The 27,084-nt window shown below is 39.6% G+C and overlaps 1 protein-coding gene across 1 annotated transcript in view; it reads left to right on the forward strand.

The window, feature by feature from the left end:
* The window catches only part of AFF3 (ALF transcription elongation factor 3), a 320,158-nt gene that overhangs the window by 173,035 nt on the left and 120,039 nt on the right, over positions 1–27,084 (forward strand). The window contains exons 5-7 of the mRNA XM_085054866.1: positions 14,164–14,250; positions 19,655–19,691; positions 25,290–25,341. Coding sequence (XP_084910992.1) covers positions 14,164–14,250; positions 19,655–19,691; positions 25,290–25,341 — 176 coding nt within the window. The remainder of the gene's footprint in view (positions 1–14,163; positions 14,251–19,654; positions 19,692–25,289; positions 25,342–27,084) is intronic.

A 27,084-nucleotide genomic window follows, 5' to 3' on the forward strand; every position in this document is an offset into this window, starting at 1 on the left:
TCTGTAATAGCCAAAGACCCATATTCTGAAATGACATAAGAGACCTGGGGGCTTGTCTGATAAAAAATGGGATTTCTTCTCATCCTTGGATAATACTTCCTTTAGCCTACTCCCCATCCTCTTTCTGTTGTGCAGTGAACTGTGCACCCTGTATGGCTTTTTCCCACCAGTGAGGTGGCTGAATGTCAGCAATATTTTACCTTTGTTTTGGAAAGCACTGTGGAATTAAATACATCTGCATTTATATAACACTCTGTAAGTAATCTAGCATGCCTGGATGTGTGAAGAAATGAGAATGGCCATTCCCTTTCTTTGTCTCTGTTACATAACTCATGCTTCAAACTAGGTGCCCAGTATTGTATTGAGAGATGTTATAAAGTGAGTTTATTCAAAATACCCTAGTATCTGTGTCAGTAGAACCCTTTACAAGCAGGGAAACTTCAGAGGAGAATGTGAATGTACCCTGACAAGCAGTCACTTTGGCTTTTGTTGTTGTTGTTGTTGTTTCTTGCACAATTTGCTGCTAAGGATCTAGTTGTAAGTGTTATTACCCGTGTGTGTGGAAGTATAATTTTAATTTGATTCATAATCTCTTTAATGCCAAAAGCAATGAAAAAAGCTTTTTAAATTTGGTTTCAATTCAAATATGATGGGTTTACTGCCATTTTTTGTTGGTATTCATATTGCTAGTATAAGTGTTTAATCCTTTTCATGCTAGACACTGAAAATATGTTTTTAAAAAGCCTACAATTGAACAATAGTATGGAGTCATTGAGAGTCTGCATAAATCGCCCACAGTTTCCAAGCTTAAGAAGAAGTCACAGGTGCTTAGGTGACCCTCTCGTTACTGGTAAGGGTCACATAGGGAGAATTTTTGTCTTCCAACATTTTTCTTCTTCCCACTTGGTGGTTTCAAACTGAATGTAAGGGGACAGACTAGGCTAGGCAGTGTACAAAGAAAGTTTCCGGTGCATACTGAGTCCTAGTTCTTTGACCTACAGCATGCAGTTATTTCAAAGACAAAAAAAAAAAAAGCCTTCCCATACCTTTCTTAAGTGAAATTCTCGTGTTGGTGGGGTACAGAACATCAGTAGGTCCATCAAAAAAGACTGCCCAGGGAAGTGGTTGAGTCACCATCCCTGGAGGTATTTAAGAGATGTGTAGATGTGACACTTGGGGATGTGGTTTATTGGTGGACTTGGCAGTGCTGGAGTCGAATTGGTGGTCTCAGAGGTCTTTTCCACCCTAAACAATTCTGTGATTCAATAACAAACATCTGGAGATGGGAAGAAAGCAAGATAAATGCAGCAAAAATGTATGAAAAAGTTCATCAGGCATAGTACTGCACAAAACCCTTCATAACTCCAGTAAATTTATATTCCATGGAAAAAATCAGCATAAAAACCTCATGTCCAGTTATTTCACAGCTCTGTTTACATTTGTTGCTAAGAGAAGTCTCATCAGTGTAGGTCACAGGCAACATCATGGTACTAATTTTTCACCACTCTTTGGTTTTTTTAGCAGCAAAGTCACCTATGTTTGTCGTAGGAATGTGTGGCTGAATTTGCCAAGAGTTTGGTGATTCTCACAGGCCAGGGTCTTTGGTCAAGATACAATAACTACCAAAGTACAGCTGATCTCTTATTGCTGAGTGTGATTTAAAGGAAAATCTTTGAAAGAAGTATAACTGCCTGAATTACTACTCTTTTATATGTTTTTAAATGAGAATGTAAAGGCCAAGGGCATTTTTTCCCTTTTAATACTATTAAATCCATCATTAAATCTCTCACTGAACACTGGGTGAATTTAATGGTGCCCTCAAGTACCGATGCTGATGCTTGACTGTGTTAATATTGTTGTATATACAGATACAATAAATAACACTTAGCTAAGGTAGTGTTAGCAACCTTATTGGGTATATCAATACAAATAGCTGCACTAATGAGATTAAGCATCAGAAACCAACGGCAATGTGAAATCTAGGCACTGAGGCTAAAATATGGATAGGGATTCGACACATTGAACCTATCAATAAAACTGAACAGACTCCACTAAAAGCTTTACTGCTAGTTGGCATTAAAAGATTAATTTGAAAGAACAGTTTTTATCTTTTCTCATCTCACTTTATAACATGCTCTGTCTTAAAACTTCTGTCTGTCTGGTGCACAGGTATTATGAGTGCTTCTATTTGCTGAACAGTCTGCAAAACCCTTGTCAGGTCACTCTGCTTTTCCTTGCTGAAACACAAGCTCCCTTTGGTTGACTTAATTCAGCACTGGGAATGGACTGGGTTTGTACCACTAGTGTTTTTTATGCCTTGTATTCTGAACACAGAGCTGCATTAGTTGAGTCACCTCTACAACACTGTTTTTTCTCTCTGCTTACGTCTTTTGGGTGTAGTTGCCTTGCCCATGCAGATTATTTTAAGACACCTTGATAGCAGGATCCCCAAATGTCCTTTATTAAAGTACTCTTTTACCAGTGCAGAAATCTCTGACTGACTCCACTGCATTTTGAGGGTATTTCCAATTTATGTTTTTATTGCTAGTAGGGTAAAAAGCTTTATGTCGTGATCTTTCTTCTGATGGGCTTCTATGTATGCTAAAGCTTTGAAAGGTATATCCACTGCTTTGTTTTATTAAGAAACTCTTTCCAAGTGAAAAAGAACTGACCTAAAGGACTACCTTTAATCAAAAGGGGTGGAAACCTTGCTTGGGCAGAGAAGTCACTAGAGGCTTAAGTGGATATTAATTGCTGCATAGACATTTTCTGAACCTTCTCATTTCAATGAACTGCAGTTTCATGCTTCTCATAAAGAGAAATCAAAAGAAGTTAATGTTTGCTGCCATGAAACAACCTTCTGTGACTTTTAGTATTTTAAATTTCCAGTGCTAAGGCAGTCATTTCTGATTCCCTGCACTCTAAAAAAATAGGTAACATAATTAAATAGTGGTAATGGTATGTCCTGTTTCCTTTTTCTTAATGTATTAGTTTAATTTTTCCACATGATTTCTATGAGGTTAAAAAAAAACCCCATATACATCCTCCTTTTTAAATGTCAGCAAAAGAATGTTAATTTTATTGTAAAGTGGATAAGTAAATCATGTGTAGTTAGGAGCTCAAAAATAAGCAAGCATTTGTTACCATCTTACTTCCTTGCATACCTCTATAATGATGTAGCCTATAATTTCATAATCACTTACTCTTTGCTGGCAAACACATCGAGGAATTTTTAAGAGTGTTGTAAAAATTTTTGCTAGCATCATTTTTCTTGTCATTTGACCTGTAAAACCAAGCTGTCTTTGTGCTGAGTGTCTGGTACAGCAGCAACAGAGAATACCTAGAAATGGTGAGGCAATGTGATGTGCTATTCCACGTAGGCTTTCCGTGCCCCATACAGGGCCTTCAGCTTTCTAGTTCAGTTGTTTCGTAACCAGGCTACTTAAAAACTGTTTTGAATATGTTTATTTTGCTTTCTTTTCATTTAATGTGATTTTAACCAAGTTAGAAATATCTAAATGCATTTGGCTTTAGTTAAAATGGTTTAAAATAATTGTTTTTTAAAAAAAAAGATGCATATTTCTTATGCAAACAATGTCTACAGTAATGCATAAGATACTGGTGTTAATCTGCTTTTTAATGAAATAAATGGTGTAATGGATGAAGGCAGGACATGCTTTCAGAGTACAGTTAAGGCTTCAGTGTATATTTTCATAGCTTGTACTGTTTTTACCAACTGTAGTCCCAGTTTGGCATTGTCACCCTCAGTGTAATTTCTGTTGAGACTGGGTTTTTCTTAAGGGACTTTCTGACTCAAGATTCTTTCAACCTTAGTTCAAATTTTATAAGTTTTAACTCATAATAATATTATAGTGCTTACAGAGATTACAGGAGTGCTGGGATGCCTAATTCAGGTTTGCAGACTACCTTGCAAATAAAAGCCAGGGTGTGTAATAAGCATGAAATACTGTATCAGGGCTTAAAACAGACAAAGCTTGAGACAATAATAGCTTTGAGGAACACAGTTAATATAACCACTAGACAAATGTGAATTGCACAGCTACAGAACAGTCTCCTTCACTGCTCCATGGCTCTGTTTGCAGCTAGAGAGAAGCACACACACAAAATGAGTTTTAACAAGAAATGCCAGATTGCCTAGGGACATCTGAGGCAAACAAAGGGGCTCTGGCTGCCTCTGACAGCATCCCAAAGGCCACCCCATGTGTAGCAGGGAGAAATGGTAAGTGCTGTTTCGTGCCCATGGCACTGGCATCTGAGAACAGGATGGTGAGCAGAGCTCCCAGCGAGCTGTGCACAGTGGACTCCAGACACACCGCGCTGCTGGCAAGCCTCACGTGTTCCTACCCAGCAGCAAGGGACTGGCCTCCAGCCCTCTCCCCACTCTTCCAGAGGGTGGTCCAGATCTTCAGTCCACTGATGTGCCCCATGCTATCTTTCTGCTGACCATAGCAGGAGCATTGGGCAAATACCACTGTTGTGTTGACTCCCTCACTTAAATCCACAAGGTAAATTGTGGTGCATCAGGAGCTTATGAAATCAAAAGAAGCAGAGGACAGCTATGGACTATAGGTTCCTGATGCATAAGAAAATAAGAAACTTCTGTTTCTATATTTTCTAAAGCACAATGGGACAACTCTTTCTCACAGTCCCTCTTTCTGTGGTCAGTACATAGCATTCACATGTGAATACAAATGATTCACACGTTTTCATTGCTTGCAAAGTATGTATTGACAGCCATAAATGCTAAGGATTTTGGTGGACTGAAAAATAGAAAACAAGAAAATCCCACTTAGCTACATTTTAGGTGTGAGTCTGAATGGCTATTTTATCACCCAGAATGACTAGCACTCTGGCCTGTGTGACAAGCCTGATAATTTCAGCCACTCTCCCCTGTCTTGAGCATATTAACTTGTATTAGGCTGAAGCATATAATTCAGAAAAGTGTCCTTTATCTTGTGACTCAAAGAGATGAAGATAGGCATTTCCCTAGCACTGGGTCCCGGCTTTGAACCATCAGCTCATGAGAAGTTGTTCTTTTTTTCCTAACTTCACTTTGCATTTTTATTCTGCTATCCATTGGCTCATGATACAAGAAGTATGTGTATTGTATCACTAATGAAGTTAGTGATTTTAGTATTTTTCTATTATTGTGAACTGGCAACAGTTTCCACTGATTTTTGTAAGCCATCCTCTGAAAATCCTGTTGAAGATGTTGAGTAGAGGTTCTGCTTTTCCTTGGGACACTTCACAGTTAGCCAGAAATAGGTTTTCTAGAAGTCATGTTACAGGGGGTTTTCCCCCACGAAGATACCTACACAAATCAAGCATAGTGGCTCTTTGTGTAACAGAGCTGATTTCATCTGTGAGCTTTTCTTTGTTCCTTTTTTCTCTGCACCTCCTCAGAATTCTCAGTATTTTTGAAGAAATATGTTCAAAGAAACAGGCTTTTCCTGCATCGACCTAGCCAGTTCTACTGTGTTACCATATTCAAATGCACCCTGATGGATCAAGCTCTTCAGGCAAGAGTATAAGATATCAGGTGTTCGTTTTCAGTTTCTTGTCCTCTGATGATCCCTGACTCCTTTCTGGGTCCAGTGTCCCAATCTATGGTATTCTTAATTTCTGGACATGAGCCTTCTGTTCAACTCTGTGTGCCTCTGAACACCAGCTGAACTGGTATGTCTTGGATTCAGACATCACATTGTGCAACTGTGCTACTTCTAGAATACAAACCAGCAAGATTTAACATCTTTCTGTCAATTCAAATCTAAGAAGCACACGATGTAACCTTGAGAACAGATGGTTGAATTCACATACACTGAAGCACACAGTGCTACATGGATTTCTTAATCTCATTCAGAATAAATGACTTGTATATGAACAGATTCCCCAAGTTGTCAGAGCATCATAAACAAAATTGTTTGCTAATTGCAGTCAGCCACATCCATGCAAGGTTGTCCAGGAAGGATTTACAGGCTGCTTTGCCTTGCAGAACCTCTTAGTGTTATGGCAGGAAAAAGGGAAGGAGAGTCTCTGTCTTGATGCTCAGCTCTGCAGTCTGAGGCTCTAGCCTGGTGTAATTTCCACCTGTAAATTAAGCACATTCAATTTAATTGCATTAAGAAACCACAAGTGCAAAACCTCTCAGAACAGTATTTTATAGAGCTACATTTGACAGCATTTTAACTTCTAATACTTTAATTCTGACTTTTTTCTTTTTATGGATTTTTCTTAACCCTCTCTATCATCTTCTCACACTGACCAAGTTTGTTGTAGTAGCACAGAACAGAAGCTTCCTTGCTTCTTGTTATGGTTGGCAGCCTTCACAGGTATGTTAGCCAAAAGGCATTCTGGTAGCACTTTAAACTTTAACTCAGAGCACAAGGTATTTACTTCATGTCATGTCTGCCCACAACTTGTGCACAGAGCACACAGGCATCACTGTGTTACCCCTAAGTTCATGAAGGCTGACATGCTCAATCAGTTGGCTGAGCAAGCTGAGCTAAAAATACCAATTCGTACTCACTGGTGAATCTCCACTGTAGATGCACAAAAGAGCCCTTTGAGTGAGCCCCAGGTTTCCAGGAACCAAGCAAGTCTTTATGGTACCCCCATCCTCTTAAAATGGCTTCAGGGATATGAAACTGGAACTAAAAACAAATTAGAACAAACCAATGACCTAGTATTTAATCTTCTGACCGGGGTTGATCCAGGACCACTAATGTACCTATCACAAAGCTTGCAGCATCCCACAAAATAAGAAAATGGAAAAATTTGTCAAGTTTAAAAAAAAACTAGATCTTTTCCCCCAAAAAATTTGCTTCAATTACCTCCCTGCATTTTGTAATGTATTTTTCTCTGGATTAAAGGAGTGTTTATATTAGAACATTGCATGCATTTGTGGAAAAGATATTTCAGTATTGATAAATATTTACCGTGATGGTATTTCTGTCTTCTCCAAACCACAGATGTTTTCCTCACTCAATGTGTGTGCTTTTCAGCATTTTGAGCATTTTTCTTCTCTGCTTTTTTGTCTGTATAATACAAAATACATCCATCAAAACAAGAATAAGACCCTGACCAGTGTCAGGGTATTTTTTTTCAATAGCCTTTGTTTTAACTTCTTGAAATGTTTCCAGACCAATCCTGAGGCCACTACCATGCCTAAGAATTAACATGCTTGTTAGGGGCACTGAAAATGTCAGCTATGTGAGCTTTTTCATTATTATCTGAAATCATGCAGAGATCTGGACCTTGAAGTATCCTAGGTCTTTTCCTTTCCTCTTTCTCCTCCCCCCACTCCCAAGAGGCAGCTATTCATCTTCATTAGCCACTTCTGTTAGCTTGCTGCCAACTGAGACTAGAAAACTAGCTGCATCAGTCTTGCATGGCAATTCAGGAATTAGAATCCATAGTCCTTGGGTGCAGGAGGTTAATGCACTAATAAAGATTGTACCTTGATTAACCACATCATCTCAGCTTGCCCAAGCAAGGTTGGTTTTCAGACAGTTTGTTGTATCACATGGCTCAATGCATTCATCTAGAAACAGCTTATTAGCTTAGAACAGATATTCCTCTTTGCAACTAAAGGAAAAATCCTATCATTTATTTTCATTGCAGAGAAGAATATTTTTTAAAAAATTAAGGAAATCATATAAATACTATTCTATGATTTACCTGTAAAGGGACCTAAACTCCAATAAGAGAGAGCATGACATGGGTTATGGGCTAATTACCTACATTTCTTTTAGGTATCCATAACTTCTTCTAGACTTACAGGCTCATTTATTCCCCCCAAAAATGAACAAAAATTTGCAAGACTCTATGTTAAAGAATTATAATCATACAAATGAAGGACCTAAATTAGTCAGTTTGAGATGTAAGCAGCTGTAGTCTTCTTTTATATTTATCCATCCTAGATTGCTGAACCTTGACTAAGTGTTGCAGGTTATTTTCAGGATGGTTCCACTAAAGCAGAGATAACATATTCCAAACAGAAATTTATTGCACTGGCATTTCCGATTTGCTATAGAGTGAATTGATCCACAGATCACGTTGCAAATGCTCATTATTTGGAATGGTTTAGTTCTGTAGATACCAAATATCTGGAGATTTAATGCTGAACACATCTTTGGTGCTGCAGTCTGCAAAATCTCTTACCTTCTCCCTTTTCATGGGCCTAATTTCTCTTTTTTCCTTTCCTTCTACCCAGCTCACAGGCATGTGCATGCACACACACACATACAAGCACACACACACACTCTCTCTCACAAGTCCTCTTTCTATCAAGCAATTTCTGCTGATGACCATCTGTGCACATCTGAAGAACTAAGCACAGCAAAAATGACACAGTCACAAGCTATGCGATTACCTTTATTTCTTTGTTTAGAACAAAAAAAATAAAATATTCCTTGAAAAGCACTCGTCCCTGGATTGTCATGTATCTTTGGAAGTTATACCAGTGAAGCCTATTGAAAGGAATTCATATTACAGAAAGCAACTGAGCATTTGGAGAGTCTTGGGACTGGTGCCAAAGGGGAAATGTGTTTGCAGCAGATTGCTATGAAAAAAGTGACTCCTTGAAATCATTTTAGCAGGAGTAGGAGAGACAGAAGAACTGCTGACTGAGGTTCAGTGCTGAACTGGCACCCAGCTCGTTGTCCTTACTGCAATTTCAGCACCAGGATAGGGAGCTCACAGTAGTTCCCTTATTTAATCCTTCAGTTAGTGGGTGAAAGAATGTGTGTCACTTATCTTAAGTTTAGAAAGCATTTTGCATCATAGATGGCAAATATTAACTAAAAATTAAAACCCACCCAAATCAGTGGATAAAAAAATAAGTAAAACCAGAAATCACAGAAGCTGGGAAATAAGACATTTTGTTGGGTGGTGATGGTTCTGAATAACATGTTATCAAAAGGATAATGACCCATAAAAGATGCTCATGTGGAAGGCAGAAGATTTTCAATTGATCAAAGGAACTACAGGGCTTACGAGGAAGTAGAAAAAGTTCTAAGTATGAATAAGTGACATCATGGAGAAAAAAGAGGAAACAGGTTTATCTTTCTATTTTATAGGTGTATGTTTGAGGTTTGGGTTAGGAAAGTTACAGCAGTAACAGTTACTACAGGGAACCAATTCTTAGAAAAGAAAATTGGCTTTTCACATGATAGGAACTTTACCACAGTGAAATGCTGTCAGCTTCAACACAGTCTCCAAAAGTTTCAGTGTCTGACTCTTCGCTTTGGATATGACACTAAAATCATAGCCATGTTGTCAGCTAGTGGCAATGTAGCTTCACTGAACTGAAAGAGATATTTGCCAACTGACAGCAGTTAGAAAGAGAGACTCTTGTGTTAAAAAAATAAAAAAGAGAAGATAACATTGTGAAGACAGAAGAGTAACTAGATTACAGGTTCTCAAACTGTGTCTTGTGATCACTTGATAAGGGGTCTTGGAAAGCTCTGCATTAGCTTTGCGTGGCCTTGACTTCCATCTGAATAAATATATTTAATGCTTCCCTAAAATCTGCATTTCAGTGTAGGTAACTAAAAAGACAGATCCTCTCCAGTCCCCCTGAGCCAACCAGCAGAGTATTTGCAAAGAAAAATTGTGTCTCATGAATCTCCTGTAATTCCTGTGACATGTCAGCAGAGCAGTGGATGAAGTTGAGTCAGCTAAAATAATTTTCAGAAGGTGTTTGACAGGGTCCTTTATGAGGTGCCACAAATATTTCTTAAATCATCATGTGTAGAGAGACAAAATATTATGAATCAAAAACCAGCAAGGTGAGCACAAGCAGAGAGGAGGATTAAACAGTCAGTTTTCTTAATGGCCCAATGACAAGTTCTGGTTTTGGCACTGAGTGAACAGCAAGATTTTACATGTGGCAAGACTTTAGATGATACCCATCTCCCTACTTGTTATTAATTACGATTTTTCTGAATCAGTTCAACCATTCCTGGTATCATGTGCCACACAGCAAGATTGATGGCACTAGATAAATAGCATTGCCTTAAGTCTGGAGTGAATACTATTATTTACCTCTGCATGGTACTTTTCCTGAAAAATTATCTACAAGCTGGGGTTAAAAGCCCCAAACAAAACACTGCCAAGCAGTCATTAATCCCCAAGAAAAGTCTGGTTACTTAATTGTTGCTGCGGAAACTGAAATTGGAGCAAGGATATGCAATACTATAGATTTCTTTATTTGAAGGTTCAGTGAGAAGAAAAGCCAAGTTGGCCCATTGAGTAAGATTAACTAGGCTTGGACCTTTATAGCTTGTAAAACTGGACATTTATGTATGACTGCTGAAAACTGATTTACTACAGGTAGAAATGAGTAGAGTATCAGAGTTGCAGAGTTACAGTGGATGAGATGTGCCATCACCACCAGCACCACAAAGATGTCAGCGCAAAGCAACATCACTGCAACCCTCACAGGGAGAAATGTGTGTTACAAAACAGAGAGAAGGTCTCTGAGCTGCCTCTTGGACTTGTGCATCTGGCTGCAGGAGGAGGAGGTCAGTCGTCATCTCAAACAAGCTGCCCTGCAGTGGGGCACACATGCTCATCCAGATATATATTTCAAGCAGCCTGGTCAGGGCTTCCTTCTTTCATCCAGAAGACTGCTTTCACCACTTCTGGACTCCTAATGTCTTCTCAATACTTTCTTTAGCTGACATTGTTCAGAACTTTAGGGTTAAGTTAATCAAGTTGGAAGAAGACCTTAAATCAGTTTCAAATTAGACCATTATCTTGTAGTGACTGGAACATTTTCTGGTGCCAGGTGTTTCTAACTTATGTTTTGTTTGATTTATGCTAAAAAAGACCCTACTTTTTTCTCTTTCTAATTTCAAAAACCTTTTGTGTCAATCAATGTTATAACACCAATTTGAAGATGCTAAGGCTCTTAATTACATTTAAATTTTCATCAGTCCTTTTCAGTTTTCAGTCCAGCAGGTGCCTCATGCAAGTACTGCCAGTCCCAAACTCCAAAGACAGGCAAGTTACCTAAGCAGAGAGGAGAAGATGTGCATGAAAGTTCATTTTACAATAAAAGTTGAGTCCTTTCTGTTGGAAAGTTGGTTAAATAGTTGACATTTAGGTTTGCATTTTTAGGCATTTCACAACATGTACCAAAAAAAAAATCTTGATATAATCATATGTCGCTGCTAGTGTTTTGAATCTGTCTCAAATATCTTTAGATAGAGTCTAAAATCCAAAGATTTGGCACATGGGAACATATTCTGGATTGGTTTCTGCTTGATCTTGCAAGGTGTTGACATTTGCTGGACACCTAAACCCTTTCCCTTGATTTTTGAGGCTCTGTTCTTGGCAGCCAGAAGGAGTCTGCACAAAGTTTAATGGCTCCATTTTCACAAAATATTATACTACATTTAAATCTTACCACTCCTTAGTGATGACAGCCTATCATTTGGGATACTTTTCATAGTGGCTGATTATTTTTTCCTAATTTATTTAATTTTATTGTTAACTGAATTCCAAAGTGTAGGGATAAATAAACCATATTATCAAAACTCAGTATATTATTCTTGTAAATTCACATTCAGATATTCATGATAATGGCAGTTATTAACCCTGGCAGATATCAGTAGTCTTACTAAATCTTTGTGTCAGAAAGGGTTACATCAAATTTAAATTATGTAGAAAGCTTTATTATATACCATAACTGAAAGTAAAAAAGGAGAAGAGAAGCTAGCTGAAAAAAAAAAAGACCATTAAGGCTATTTTTCATTGAAGTGTGGATGAGAAATAATGTTGGAGAAGAGAAGACATGAAAGATTTTGACATGTCAAAAAAAAAGGTCACCCTTATTTTTAATCAACCTCTGGTCCTTTCCCTGGATGAAGGCATCATTGTCAGACTCAGGCAGGCAAGGTGGGAGGAAAGAGCTCTGCTGCTGTAACAGATTGGTTTCTGCCTGACACAGAGCAGACTCCTCAGGAGATGTTTCCCCGAAGGTGACAGGGGGGTCACCAGTTGCATAACCTGGAAGAACTGCTTCTTGAGCAAATGGCAGTCATAAGCACCGAATGGAATATTTCACAAGTAGGATAACTTTAGGTCAAAGCCACCAGATGTTCCCAGTCTGGCTGCCCCCATTCTTCAGCTGTCAGAGATAATGTAAAGCATTGCCCTTGGGAAGAAAGGGACACATAGTCATTCCCATGTGTTCTTTTGGGCTCAGCACCTCAACTTGTAGGGAAAAACACTTTGGTTGGGGACAGGGTTTTACCAGTGGAAACACCTTTAGTCTATATACACAATATTACATTTCCCATGGAGTAAGTAAATGGTCCTGTGGGGAAAGTGAGAAAGCAGGTGTGAGTAATACTTCATTAGATCTCAGACTTGTGGTTAAATATTCACATTGCAAGTCTCCTTTTTGCCAGTCTATTGTCATACAACTTTACTGTTGGAATATTTCTTAATACATAGTTCCTTAATCTTTTGCAAACAGTAGCATGTGTGCCAGGTACTTGTAGCAAACAGCAATATGATTGCCTATGTTTTTTGTTGCCTGAGTTTTAAGAAGTTACTGTATATTAAAAATTGCTATATATTGTTATTTCTGGCACTTATCAGATAAGGGAGTCATAAGATGAATGATCTGCCTCAAAGAAGTGAAAAGCAAAGCAATTCTGATACTGAAACTGCAAACCAGATGATGCTCTGATTAGAGGCACGCACATAGATTACAGAAGTATAATAAATCATGCAACTTTTTAGCCTCAAATAAAATAAAAGAATGCAATTTTTATTAGGAAATAAACTGTTTATCAAGAATGCTTTAAGGTGACATTTATTGCTAATAAACTCTGTTGAAAGGGCTGGTCCTTCCATTGGCAGAACAACCAGAGACTTTCCACTATGTGAAAAATGCAGCAGCTCAGTCAATGCCTGGTCAGGAAGCAGTTCCGTCAGCACTAATGAACGATGGGCAAGAGACTCACACACACTTTTTTTCAAACAAGAACATTTTCTTTTCTCTTTAAAAAGGAATGAGTCATGGAAATATAACTCCAGTGTTATTTTGAGACTGATTGTGGATCTCTGCATGGCTCCTTGGAATATCACTGAGAAACAATTCCATAGTCAGTTAATGGTAGCAAAACCCAGCAAAGCATCTGCTGGGCAGACTCTTGATAGTGTCAGCTATTCCCATGCTTAGGCAGGATGTTATTTGCTCTTCAGTTCTTCTAATTTGTGGGCCAACTTTCAGGGTTGCCATGCTTGGCACTATTTTTCATATTAATTCTCTCAAGTTACTGTGTACCAAATATTACAGCTGTTGGTGCTGAACATGTCAAAAAAACATGTCCATCCCTTGACATCCTGCACTAGAGAAGAACAAACTTCTTGTCTGAAGTGTTTCATTTATGTCTCCCAAAGCAGCCTTGATTTGGAGACCAACTCATTCAGACATGAATGATAACAGAATTGAATGTGTGTCTACCTGCTCCCTAAAGCTGTGTCAAGGATGACTGCATAAAAGTCAGGCCAAGCTAAATATGTCTCTTAGGTATGCAAAAATGTCCCTCAAGACAAAACAGGGAGGAGACAAAGGCCTTGTTTAGGGCTTGCCACATATCTCTTTCCTGCAAGTCATGTTGGAGTTAGGGATTTAACAACTCCTTTACAATGATAAAGGCAATTCTAGGAATTACCTGTTAGCAAGTGCTAAGTATTCACCATTCTGACCTTGTCTGTGAAATCTATTTTGTGATTAATCCATAGTGTGTACCCCATTACTTGGTCATGAACTGAAATTTCTATTCCCATCAACAAAAAAAAAAGTTCTTGTGTTCGTCTCACTAGCCAGAATAGACTGTGTGATTAAAATGTGTTTGCAGATTGTCAGAAAAATCAAACTTCTTGCACTTAAGATGCATTATCTATTCAGGAAAATGAGACAGTGCTTAAGAACTGCTCTCAAGAGTCTGTAAAAATCATTGTAGCTCATGTTTTGTCTAGATTATATGAAAACTGGGCATTTCCTAGAAGCTGCAATAACTTAAATATTCCACTACCCAGGCACTCTTGCTGCTGATATGCTATCATTGTCTCCTTTTCCATTGACTTTCTAAATGCAGTTTGCTGAACAATATTGTTTTTCAGGAGATGACCCATTCATGGCCTCCACCATTGTCAGCTATTCACACACCAGGAAAGGCAGAACAAAGCAAGTTTCCCTTCCCGAACAAGGTAAGACATTCAGCATCATGTAGAAATATTCCTCCTGCACCTCACAAGATACCCTACACAAGCCCTGACTAAGTGTGTGAGATCTCTGGGCTGAGGTTGATGTCATGCTGATGATCTTCTTTGTGTGTGTGTGCCAGCATTCCCTGTCTTTTCCCTTCTTACAGCCTCAGCAGGGCTGCCCAGTCTTTTTTGCATCTCTTGGCAGCAGAACTGATGGTGATGTGGGCCTCATGGTTTCCTCAGGGCAAGGCAAAGCCACAGGTGTCTGTGGTGGGATGTCCAGATGTGGTGGCTTCTGCAGGTACCTGCTGAGGCTCCTGGCTGATACCTTAGGGCACAGACAGCTGTGGAGAGCCAGGGAGCTCCTCCTTGCATCTGTTGCTCCTGCATCATTTGGCTTCACCAGCTGAGATTTTTGTTGAATCCTTTGAGGTCTGAGGAGGCCTTCACTGCTACACTGGCCTCTGTTTGGAGGCTGAGGACTGGGCATGCATCTCCTGCCACCAGTCTGGCTTCAGAGGCAGCTTAGCTAGAGAGGCAATCAGCCCAGTGCCGTGATACCCAGAGAGGTCACAGAAGCATTTGCCAGAGAAATATTTGATCCCCCATGAGACCAAAGCCACTGGTCCTTCTGACAGTCCCTTAAAACCAGTCCCACTGTTGGATGTGTATCCCAGGGAGGATGCAGTGCAGCATGGTAAAGCTCAGCAGCACAAGCTTGGGGAAACCACGTTATTTATATATGGTAAGTCAGGAGGGAATGAAATCAGCAATCTTGTGCAAGAGCCAATAAATTTCACATTGTATCACCATATACTGTTTAGATGTCACAAGCATATTTCATGCACTGTTCAAGCTTGAAAGATGGTACTGATGCTGTTTATAGTCTTTCTCCTGTTAAAGCAAGCTCATTTGGCAACTTTTGAGTCCATTCTGCAAAATTTAGTTCAGGGAATAATTATAACTACAAAGCAAGAAAACTTCATTTGCTTACAGTAAAACAGCTTTTTCGTGGATGAGAGTGTCACGATTTTGAAGTATCAGGGGTGTAAACCAAAATATCTCTGGCATGTTATGAAAGAAAAAGAAGGAAATAACTCACTATTTGCTTGTTGAAGGCAGACAACTGACTGAAGATGGTAGGCGGGCTAGAGGCTTGTTAAGTTAGAGTAAGTCCTGTAGGAGAGCAGTGGATCAGCAGCTTACAAGCAGTTGAAGTGCCCAAGAGGGATGATAAAGTGAAGTGGTGCCTGCAGTGCTACAGTTTCTGCCACAGTTATGACAGCAGGATGTGCTTGTGTGCCACGTGTGCAGATGTGCACGGGTAGGGTGTGCACCTGTGAGCAGATCTGTGTGGCCATCATGAATCCACTTCCTCACAACTAAATGTGTTGTGATAAATAGAGGAATAGGAGAACCACAGAGCGGAGAGCAAAGATATGTGAATAATGGTTGATATTGACTTTCTCATCTTCTCTCTGCCTGTTCATCCATCTCTCTGGGAAATTTCCTGTTATTTTGAATTGCAGAGCTATTTCAGAGATCTACCATTCATTTTTAAAGATACTTTTCAAGGTGGTTTCCTTCTCTCTTACCGTAGTAGAATTTCCATTTCTTTCAAGCTTAGGATGGATAAAATTTCATCTAGTAATATATGAGCATACTTTTGTACAAATAATAACACCACAACTGTATTGTGGCCTGGGTGGTCTGCAGGGTCAGAAGTTAAAGTGCTTTATGTGAAATGGGAAAGAAGTACCTCAAAAAACTCACTGGAACAATCCTGTATTACTGACCATAGATTATGTTAATTTTAGACACCACTTCTATTTTAAAATATTTTAAAATAATTTACAGCTATTCAATGGCTTAATCTGACTCTGTACAGTCACAGACTTCAGAAAGCACCTGCTTTTCAGGGCCCAAAATGCAAAAAATGGTTTCCTAATTTTTCAAACATGTTTTTCAAACCTTCATAGCTAATTATTGCTTTTCACAAAGCATGGTGTAAAATCCTAATTGGACCTCATAGGGAATGTCTCCATAGCTCTTAGGAAGCTTTCCCAGAGGTAAACTATGTATCTGTCCCAACTTTTTAAAACCTGAGGGCTACACCAAACTGTTGTGCATTGCACATTATTCAGGTGAATGGGCCTGGCAGTTAAGTAGTAACCAAGGCCAATAAAGAGACTGAAAGGCTAAATTCAGGGCAACAGCTTCATCTTTTAGTTCCAAGTCATGCATGGTAACACGAATTCCTTTTCAGTCTTATTTGCAGTGTTGAGATCAGTTCAATTCATGTGCAAAGATTCATCCAGCAAGAGAAGCAGATAGCATGCAGTCCCTTTTAACAGAAGACAGATCCCAAACATAAAGATACTCTTCATTTTGGGAATGGAAAAAAGGGAAGCTTGCAGTCCTCCTGCCCTGTTACAAGGATGCAAATCATAACTACTTTTCTGTCTATAAAACCTGAGTGTCAGCATCATTACTTCACATTCACGCCACACTGCTTTTAACCTGCAATTCAAGTAATTAGCGATCTGACAGCTTGAAACTTGAAATTTATTAATTAGGCTATTAAAGTTGCAAAGGCCACAGCAAATATAGCTAGAGTGGTTTTGAAATCAGTCTAGTAATAAAAGCTAAATATGTGAGATTTGTATATCAGAAATACACGGGCATTGCACGTTTGAAACTGCACATGTGGATGTATCAATCAATATAACTGAATTTGATGGAGGGGCTGGATGTGCATATACTGTACTATATGAAATCAGTCCTCATTAACGTGGGAGGTCTGTGTTGATTCACAAGAAGGGGAGAAGGGTCTGGGTTGGGTTTGACACATGTGGCAGTGCCCAGTAGGTTTCCAAGAACTGTGCTGCTGGAGGAGCACCGTTAGAGTACTGTCCTTTATGTAATGGAGGGCATTAAGTTGCATTGCATCCTTAACTTTGAATTTTCTTTCTCTCTGGAATTAACTTGTACTCTTGAATTGACTAGGAAGGGGCAATGACAGTCTCTTTATTTCTTGTTTTTGAAAGCTTAAGCATAATTGAATCAATGTGTGATGTGACAGGCTGTATGTGCTTTCCTTTCTCCTATCTCTGCCACACTTTGTTATGTACAAATGATCAGGCATTTCTTGATTGTAATTTTATTAAAAGCATCTTAATAAATAAACTTTAAATGAATAATTAAATTTGTAAATAAGAGCTCACTTGATGCTTGTGTGGATGAGCTTTCATGTTCAAGCACTAATTCTCTTGTGCAGGAAAAAATGCTGTTAATTCTTCTGCCTGCTTTGCTCTCTTTCTTCATTTTGACTGTGATTTCATGTCTTGATAGTTTGATCTGGTGTTTGATTTCTGGTTATGTATATGTGATATTATGGGATCAGCCATCATTTTGTTATTTGAGAATTAATTTAGCCACTCCAGGAGAACTGGTTTCTTGTCACAAAGCTATTGAGTGATTATTCTCAGCAGATACTAAGTTATCATAGTGATGTTCTTTACAAACTCAATTCATTTGCTTTTTCCTTTCTTGTTGATTTTAACAAGCTGGAGGAAATACACTGGACAATAACCTTCAGAAATGAAGACTTCACCTTTTTTTTATAAGTTACATTCTTTTTTCATTCTTTTTTTCCTCCATTGGTGGGAGCATTCTATATTTCTTTGTGAGATATTTTTACTAACCTTTGGCAGAGGCAAGACACTGTGCTCAGCAGTTAAAGGGGAGGGTGCATTCTTCCTGAGGTGAACAAAAAGGTAAAAGAGTGAGCATGATCCTTGTTTAGAAGTTTCAAACTTTTACAAATAGGAGAAGATTTCCCAAAAAAGTTTTGTATTCCGCTGAACTTCTCTAGGTACATAAATTCTCTGTTTTGGAAACCGAACATGCTCTAAGAACCTCCTTTTATTGGGCATGTGGTTGGCTACAAAAATAGCATTAAAATTCAAGAGTACATACCACTACATCAATGCTGCAAGCTGATTTTGACTTTTTAAGATTACATTCAGTCACCAGAAAAAAAAATGGCTTTAATGTCTCTTCATCAGAAACATTCACAAAAAGCTGATGCAATTTGTCAAAAGTACACAATTTCAAATTACTGAGAAATTATTCTTGGCATGTGAAGCATGGTACAGATCTTTTCATATTGCAGTAGAAGATAGAAACTCTTGGGGCTTGCCCAAAAATTTGACATCTCACATTACAGGTATGTAGGATGGCAGTGAGTTGCAGATGCGTATAATAGTATTAAAATTACAGGTCAAAGCCACACAGTCTGGGCACCCTTGACTCCAAAGTAATTTTTGCAGATCCAGGGATTCTGAGCAGCTGCACTCTCGAGACCCCAGGGCCTGCTGTCCAACCAACCTCTGCTTAGAGAGCCCAAGAAGCTCTTGGTATCCTGAGCCCCTGAGAAATTCTCCTGAGTGACTGAGCAGCACAATCTCAGCCCATCCAAGTCAGAGCATCCTCAGGCTCTCTGAGGACCTGCAGTTCCTTTCTCCACAAGTGGTGTGTTTGGTTTATTGCTTGGCCTTTGTGGACCAGGGATCTGCTCCAGTGCCCAGTTCCTCACTGAAAATGACCACATCTGTTCCTGTGGCTGCCTGGCCTCTCTGAGCAGTGTTAACTGCAGTTGTAATAGCAGCATGGACAGGACGTAGTATTCCTGTGTGTGTCTGGGTTATTCAGAAGCAGAGTTGCCTACAGGATACTTCTCCTGCGGCCATCCATGGCAAAGTATTCTTTCTTTCCTTATTTTAAATATCTTATTGTTATGGTTTATATTTGTGTTTATAGGCTTCTTTTATATTTTTATGAATGCAAACAAATTCTGTGAGTAAAATGCAGTGAGTGAACATTTGCACTTGAGTAAAAAATGGTCTGATTTACTGCACTATATTCACAGATATTGCTGTTGTCATACAAGGTCGACCTTGTAATCTCAGGGACCCAGAACTAGTCTGTATTTTCATTCCCTGATGCTGTCAATGTCAACATGTGAAAAGACCAGCTGTGCTACTACCTCAGGAATCCAATGGTCCATGAAACAATATTGGCCTTCCCTCTGTCTTCTCATCTGAACTTGTAGAAGATAATAGACAAGTTTTGACTGATCAATAAATGAATAGTGAGCAGGAGAGTCGTAATAGCTGTACAAGGAATTGCACCATTAAAGGATTGTTGTGAAGTAAGTTTACAAGCCTTAGAATTAATGGACTTTCCAAGAAATATTGGATTTACTCTTGTAATTGAAAATTACTTTGAAGCCAAATGAACAGTCATCAGTGCTGTTTGTATTGTTAAGGTAATGTTCGAGCAAGTATTGCAGAAAAAAATTGCTGAAAAAATAATACACCTTCCCCTTTTTCTGTTGCTGTAGGAGTCACAACAGGGACCTACAGGACACAGCAATACAAGTAAGTACCAACTCATTTTCTGGCTTCATTGGGTGGAGGGGTAGACAATGACTTTGAAAAAGAAGTGACTGATGAAGTAAGGGAGCAGTTGCAGACTCGGACAGCACAGAGCCTCAGCAGGCAGCACTCAGCTATGGCTGAACATAGAGAACTGAACTGAAGAGTGACCAGCAAAATGTCAGCTCTTTTGGGGGCCTGGAAAGAACAAAAAGTATTTATTTCGTTATGACTGTTCCATTATGTAAATGAGAAAGACTGAATGGGCAAAAGAGTGGGTTTTTTTTTTTTTGAAAGCCAGAAAAGAGCTGACCTAATTGCACAGCCAGATCCAGACTGCCAGAAAACTCTGCAAGAAAACTTGTTATCATTTTTCTTTCATATGCAATGGTATATTTTGCACAGTAATAAGCTACATAAATCTCGCCAAACTAATGCCAGATAATGTTTCAAAGACCTTATGGCCATGGGTCCTTTTGGCTAGAAGTGTGGTTAGGGGAGTGATGTGCTCTTGTGTGGATCCTGCTTAGGGCTTTTCAGTGGACTCCAGTTTACAAATCATGGTGCAGATCAGTAGCATTTTAATTACACTTAGTTATGGCAAGAAACTTAGCAGCTGTATTGAGCAGGAAGATTGAGTTGTTCTGTGAAACAAAATATTAATCCTCTCCCTTGATACCTCTGATGGTTGTTGATGTTGTCTTGCATATTAAAAATACATGATTGTATCCTGCCCTTCACATAAAATCATCGCAACCAAAAGAATTATTTTGCTAGCTTCCTGACCTGTCAGCCAACACAGAGCCCTGTTTGCAAATTGCAGGGCTGGGACAGAAGATGAAAAATGCCCTGAGCTGGTAGCAAGTGCTTTGAAAGGGTCTGGTCACCCACTGTGTGAGGGAAAAGACATCCAGAGAGACAAGACTGGGAGATGTAGGCTTTTAAAACAGTGTGGCTCTTTGCTGGAGAAAGGTCAGCATGAAGAATACAATGTTGTGAAGAAACATGCAGTGGTGTCACTTAATTGCTGGCATTGGTTTGATATTGCTGTGAGTACCAGCACTAAGGAAATAATAAAAGGCAAAGGGTATGAGGTTCTGTCAGAAAATAATGAATGCAGTAATGAGAGGAAGAAGCACGAAAGAGCCCTAATAGAGAGGGCTATGCAAACACAGGCAGAGGCACAAGCATGACAAACACACCAGTTGAGCTGAGGGCTCCACAATGACATCAGAGGCCACAGTATGTGGCCAGCTGTGGTCCTAGCTGAGTGTTTCCTTCTTTCAACACTTGAATAAAATAGGTTGTTTTGCAGATTTAATGAAACCTGCTTTCCTGCAGATTAAAAAGTTGATCCTATGACCTTACAACTTTCCCCTGCTTCTTACTCCTGTGGTCTCCAACCCCACTTCACTTCCAATTCCCCCATCCCTCCCATACCCCAATACCTGCAGCTTATCTCCTTGTTCATCCTACTCAGAAAAATCCACACCTGGGCAGAAGCTACACTTGGTACTGCCTGGCTGATATCAACCAAACCAAAGAACAGCTGAACCTATGCAGAAACATTTTCTTCATTTGTGGCAAAAGTTTGTGGCAAAAGTAGGGTCACTGTCAAACACCCAGACACTTTTCCTAGCATCATAGACAGTTTAACTACCTCTGAGAGCTGTATCCATGAGATCTCCTGTTAAGGTGCTGGAATAAGATATCAGATAAAACAGTTAGAATGAGACATAGACTTTGACAGTCCTGTATGTCAAACTCAAAAGAAATTTGGGAAAAAGTTATTCTGATGTGTGGTGGGTTGACCCTGGCTGGACATGATATGCCCACCAAAGCTGCTCTATTACTCTTCTGGACACAGAAGAGAAACAAAAGACTCATGGGTGGAGATAAAAACAGGGAGAGATCACTCACCAGTTACTGTCACGAGCTAAACAGACTCAGCTTGAGAAAATTAATTGAACTTATTATCAATCAAATCAGAGTAGGACAGTGAGAAATAAAATCAGGTGCAGGGTGACCAAGGAATGGGGGCTGCAGTCAGTTAATCACACCTTGTCCCTGACACTCCTTCCTCCTCAGGGGGAGGACTCCTCACCCTTCCCTGCTCCAATGTGTGGTGCCTCCCACAGAAGGCAGTCCTTCATGAACTGCTCCAGCATGGGTCCCCTCCACAGGGTGCAGTCCTTCAGGAACAGACTGCTCCAGCGTGGATCCCACACAGAGTCACAAGTCCTGCCAGTGAACCTGCTCCAGCATGGGCTTCTCTCTCCACAGGTCCATAAGTCCTGCCAGGAAATACTAGCAAACTACTGTGTGGGAAAAAAATCTAATGGTCAATGTATTGTGTTATCCAAGTGCACTTCTTCAGAGTCCCAGTTAGCTGTTTTTTCCCATTTCACCCTTCTTTGGAGTGGCTCTTGAGCCTGTCATTTGCAGTGGTTTTACTGCAGCTGCCAACATTGTCTTTCTCATGGATAACATTTGCATTTCTGTCATCCTTCCCCCACAAGGAAATCAAAGCATTTAAAAACTCATAATGGCTGAAATGATACTACTCCATCACAATAAATATAATTTATCCCTGTTAACCAGAAAGGGAAATTTAATCTGGTTGAGTGATTCACCAAAATTCCAAGTAAGAGGAAAAAACTCCTCTTCTAGCCACCCAGTATTCAACAGGGAAATCCTACAAAAGTTCATTTGAAATTTATTTTGAAAGATGAGAAATCTGGACTTCTGCTTGTATCTAAAAAGGTTAGGAAAGAAGTTGCATGAGAAGAGGTAGAAACTAGCAAAGGACTCCCAGTTCTGTGGCTAAGGATCTGTGGACTGATGTGTTTTCTGCATACTGTGTGTTTTCTGCATACACCCACTGACACACACACACCTGTTTCAGGAGACATATACAGTGCTTAGCATCTGAAATAAAGTGTACTACTAGCAATCCCATTGCAAGGTGGGTGGCTTGTTCCTTGTTAATTCCAAAAAGGCTAAGAAAAACAAAGGCTGGCACAAATTTGCCCACAGAAGAAGCCAAAACTAAAGAAGATTTAGCAGTTCAGCAAATGCCAGCCTCACTCGATGATACCTGCATGCATTTTACAGGTTACACAAAAAATCAAAAGCAAATCTTAGTTTGGCCAAGAGTGAGTGTAAAAAAAGCCATGTTATTATAACAGGAAATTCTCTTTTACATACACTTATCCAAAAATATTATCTATGCCACATCTGTGACATTCAACTATGCTTAGGCTATACACATTTGTAAAATTTCTAAGATTCAGTCAAGTGAGAATAAAGTTGGTAAGAACTGATAAAGCATTAAGGGCCAGATTTTCTACTCTGACAGGCTGGACTGATGCGTTTCTACCATCTGTACAGGCTTCGTCCTTCCTCTCATCACAGAAGTATGTTAAGTGACAATTAGCATAAAAGCAGCTACAAATGCTACTGTAGGGTAATCCATTAATACCCAGTTTGGCTACATCACAGATATTCTCTTTCCTCACAGTACGTATGCTGTTTCCCTTGTTGCTGCATTAACATACATTGCTGAAAGTAGAACTGATGTGAACTCTGCTGGCAAAGCACTCAGGAATCCATATTCCCTCTCACACTCAAACAAACCAGTGTTCATGGTAATAATTCATCACTTAGAAAAGACCCAAGTTACAAATAGAAAATCTTTGAATATATGCCAACTGTTACTGTTGGTTTCAAATTACCATAATGCAGATGAGCTCCAGGGCTCCAGGCTCCAGAAGGCTGACAAACGTATATTGTAGCAACAGCTTCCTAGCTAGCAAGTTCACCATCTGGATTTACTTTTTGAGGTCTCTGCTGAAAGTGGAGACTGACCTAAAGATTATGGAGTGGATGTATTCCATCCTGTGTGGAGTCTCTGCTCATGCCTAAATTTTAGGTACCTTTAGCTGTCCTCTGACAGTGAGTGCTGAGCTTCCCTAGTGGTCCACAAAGGCAGTGGTGGTTTTGAAGTCATCCAGAAATTTCTCCATCCTGTTCAATAAAATTTAGGCACTTCAGTTAGGTAGACACAAACCGTAGTGGAGGGGAGGATGAGATCTAAAAGCGCTGTGTCAAGGTGTTTGCCATACCCAGAACTTCCACTACAAGACAGCTACATCCAGAAGGTCACTATCTAGAGTAAGTCCTTCAGCTTCCTTCTGCACAGCAGTGGGAGAACATTGGTAGCAAAATCATGCCTCTTCTGAAGGCAACAGCAAGTTTTCCAGAGGTGCCCTTAGCTGTTGCTCTACAGAAACTGAGGGTGAGGGCTTTGTCAGCAGCAAATGGATGATGCATAATGCTCATGTGCATGGACTAGGCTGGGGCTGATCCAAAACCCACTCAACACAATGAGCAACATATCAAGCAACACCAAAACAGCCTGACCAAAACAAGCATTTCTCGCTTTTTTTCAGAAGGAATAGGTAGGTTTTGGCTTAACACAGCTCATTAAAAGGTAATGGAGAAAAACACATCCATCAGTAAACCAGTCACATTCAACCTCTGCGCCTCCTTGTCTGCTAGGCAACATAAACTCATGTGTAGACAGCTATTAGCATCCAGTGACACACAGGAGGAGCAGCATCTGCACAGTCACTAGGCCCAGAATTCAAGCTCAAGGTGATTCAAGTGGAGTAGCATACCCTCTAAATCCATGGTAGAGTTACACAGAAATTTTACACTGGAGTGCAGCTCTCTCAGTTTACTCAGAGAACATTAATTACAGCAAACATCAGCCTTACTGTTTTTTTGGCAGTGGGTAGAAAGGAGGGAGAAGGAGTTGGTCTGGCTCAGCAGAAGCAGTACCACCCCACCTGCCAGCAGCCTGCCTCCCACTGTCTGTGCTGTGTAACTAAGTTGTGTTGGGCAGATATACCATTTTGAGCCTGAGATGGGGATCATCACAAGCCATCATGCCAGGACCCATGTGAGTCATAAGGAAATGTGAAGAGGCATCCCTCAGGCCTCTGATACTGCTCAAGCATTTGGGTACTTGACTTCTGGCACTGAGTGCCTAAGCCAGCATAGCAAAGAGTGTTTCCCCATCCCCCACTTTCAGAAGCTAAAGATCAAATCCTTAATCTGTCAAAATGAATGTGAACCAAAATATCCATTGGCAGAACTGTGCCCTGATCACTGCCTTACTGTGTCCTGCTGATGCTGTTTTCCTTTGTATGAAATAATTACTGTTCCTGGAGCAAGTGTGTGTTGTGTGGAGTACACTCTCAATAGTAGAGCTGTAGGGCTGTAGAGAAATCCTTTGCATTGCTCCAGGGTCTGCTGTCGCTGGTAAACCCTTTGTCCTCTAAGCATCTCCTCTTGTGGAGTTTCTCTGCCTGACATTTCCAGAGCACATATCAGTGACAAGAAGAGTCAAGTCAGAACTGACCCCCCACTTGCAAATGCTCCAGCAGTGCCCCTGCAGCCCTGTGGTTGCCTCCACAGCTGTCTGTGTGTGTGGCAGGAGTGGTCAGTGTTAGCAATGAATAAAGCACTGATGTGTCACATCTGAGCAGTTTCCATACTGACCCATTTCTGATGTCATTTTCTTCTTCTCTTTTAAAGGGAAAAGTGATGTAGAGCCAAAGACACCAGAGAAAAGCGCAACCCATACATCGTAAGTCACATTTGCGTTTAAGATTGGAGAAGGCAGCTGTGTTTTTATCAGATTTGTTGGGCAAAATAGAATTTGTTTGTTTTCATTAAGATAAAGCTCTTTCACTGATGCTTTTCGTAAAATGGCTTTTTAGATAATGACTAAACATTAATTATTTCTAGAACTTCTGCATGCTAGTAAGTCAGCGATCTTTGCAAGTGAAGTGGCTCCATATCACACTGAATAGATATGAGATTATCTTTGTGGGTGTGCAAGGCTGGCCTTTAGAACCTTACTTCAACATTACCTTAATGCTGCTGGAGTTTGTCACACTTGCTAAAAAACATCGTGTCACATATGTCTTTGATGTACTGATGTAATTTTAAAGGACTGCAGTCTGCAGCTTCACCTCTGAATTACTTGAAATCCAATTACAGTTATCTCTGGTCTCTCACGATTTTGTTGATGTTTTTGAATTAACAAAAGAAGTGAAGAAATAGATAGGAACAGGCACTTGTAATATATCAGTGTTCACCTTCACTTTAGTGCAACAATAGAAGCTTTTTACCATTTTTTACTCTAGTATACAAAAGACTGAATTGTATTGCTAACATAAACCAGTCTATGAAGCAGATGGGCTGCAAGTTAAAAAAAAAATTAAAAATAGCATTAGTCTTCCAAACGGAGCAAGATAAGTGAATTATTTTAATAACTACCAGGCAGGAGCATTATGAATTTCTGCAAAACCATTCACCTTTTTAATCCCATTTGAGAGAGGGAAGTTCTTGTAACAGTCAGTCATGTGAGTTTTAAAGTGCATCTGGCCCATAATTTATGTTTTCTGATTCCCGTTATTTAAATTCAGAGCATTATATCATGTAAATCTCACAAGGTGTCACCATTTGTTACATGGCCAAAAGTAGTCACAGGAGTAGGTACAATAACAGTGATTTATTATGGGACATTTTGATTTCTGCTGCAAATACGCATTAAAAATCTTCTGGAAATTAATCTAGAAAAAGATTTGACACGGTGTAAGAAATGGCTTGTCCTGCAGATTGTGTTGTGGAATGTAATTATAGTATGCGAGCGCATTTAGGCAAACTTATTAAATGAATTAAGCATTAGCAGCCTTATGCCTTCTGATAGTATGATTGCTGGGAACGTTTAATAGAATGATTTCAATAATTATCATTTTTAAAAATAATATTGCAATAAAGACCAAAAGAAGAAGGGTTTTAATGCCATCTGGAGGTATTTTGGAGAAATGAACACATTTATTTTTGCTGATATTTAGCAATATGTAAAACATAAGCCATCCTCTACAGTGTTTTTTTCTAGTTAGTATTTTATTGATGAGGAATGTTCCTTTTTTCTCCTTCATTGGATTAAAATCCTGTAAGATTTCTGAATCAAGAATAGTAGCATCCCTGAAGCCAAAATACAGGTTCAGGGATAGCCATAACCCCAATATGGTTATGGACTTGGTTTGAGACTACATACTGTGTTATACAGTGTGTCAGAATCTGGTTAGGTGTGAAAGGTTCCTTGCCTTATAGGAGATCTTGGTGCAACGTTCTGAAACTGTGCTATCTACTAGATTCAGTATATTTATAATGCTTAACTTTAAATTGTTACTATATTTTAAGGCTACCCCACAGCATACATTGGTTCCCAGAACAATTTTTTGGAACAGAAACAAATGACTGCATTCAGGAACCAGAGACCACTCTAGTTAGAGAAATTCCGTGGAAATGGAGGCAG

This window comes from Lichenostomus cassidix, chromosome 1 (genome assembly GCF_008360975.1).
Source record: "Lichenostomus cassidix isolate B80296 chromosome 1, HeHo_3.0, whole genome shotgun sequence".
Taxonomy (NCBI): domain Eukaryota; kingdom Metazoa; phylum Chordata; class Aves; order Passeriformes; family Meliphagidae; genus Lichenostomus; species Lichenostomus cassidix.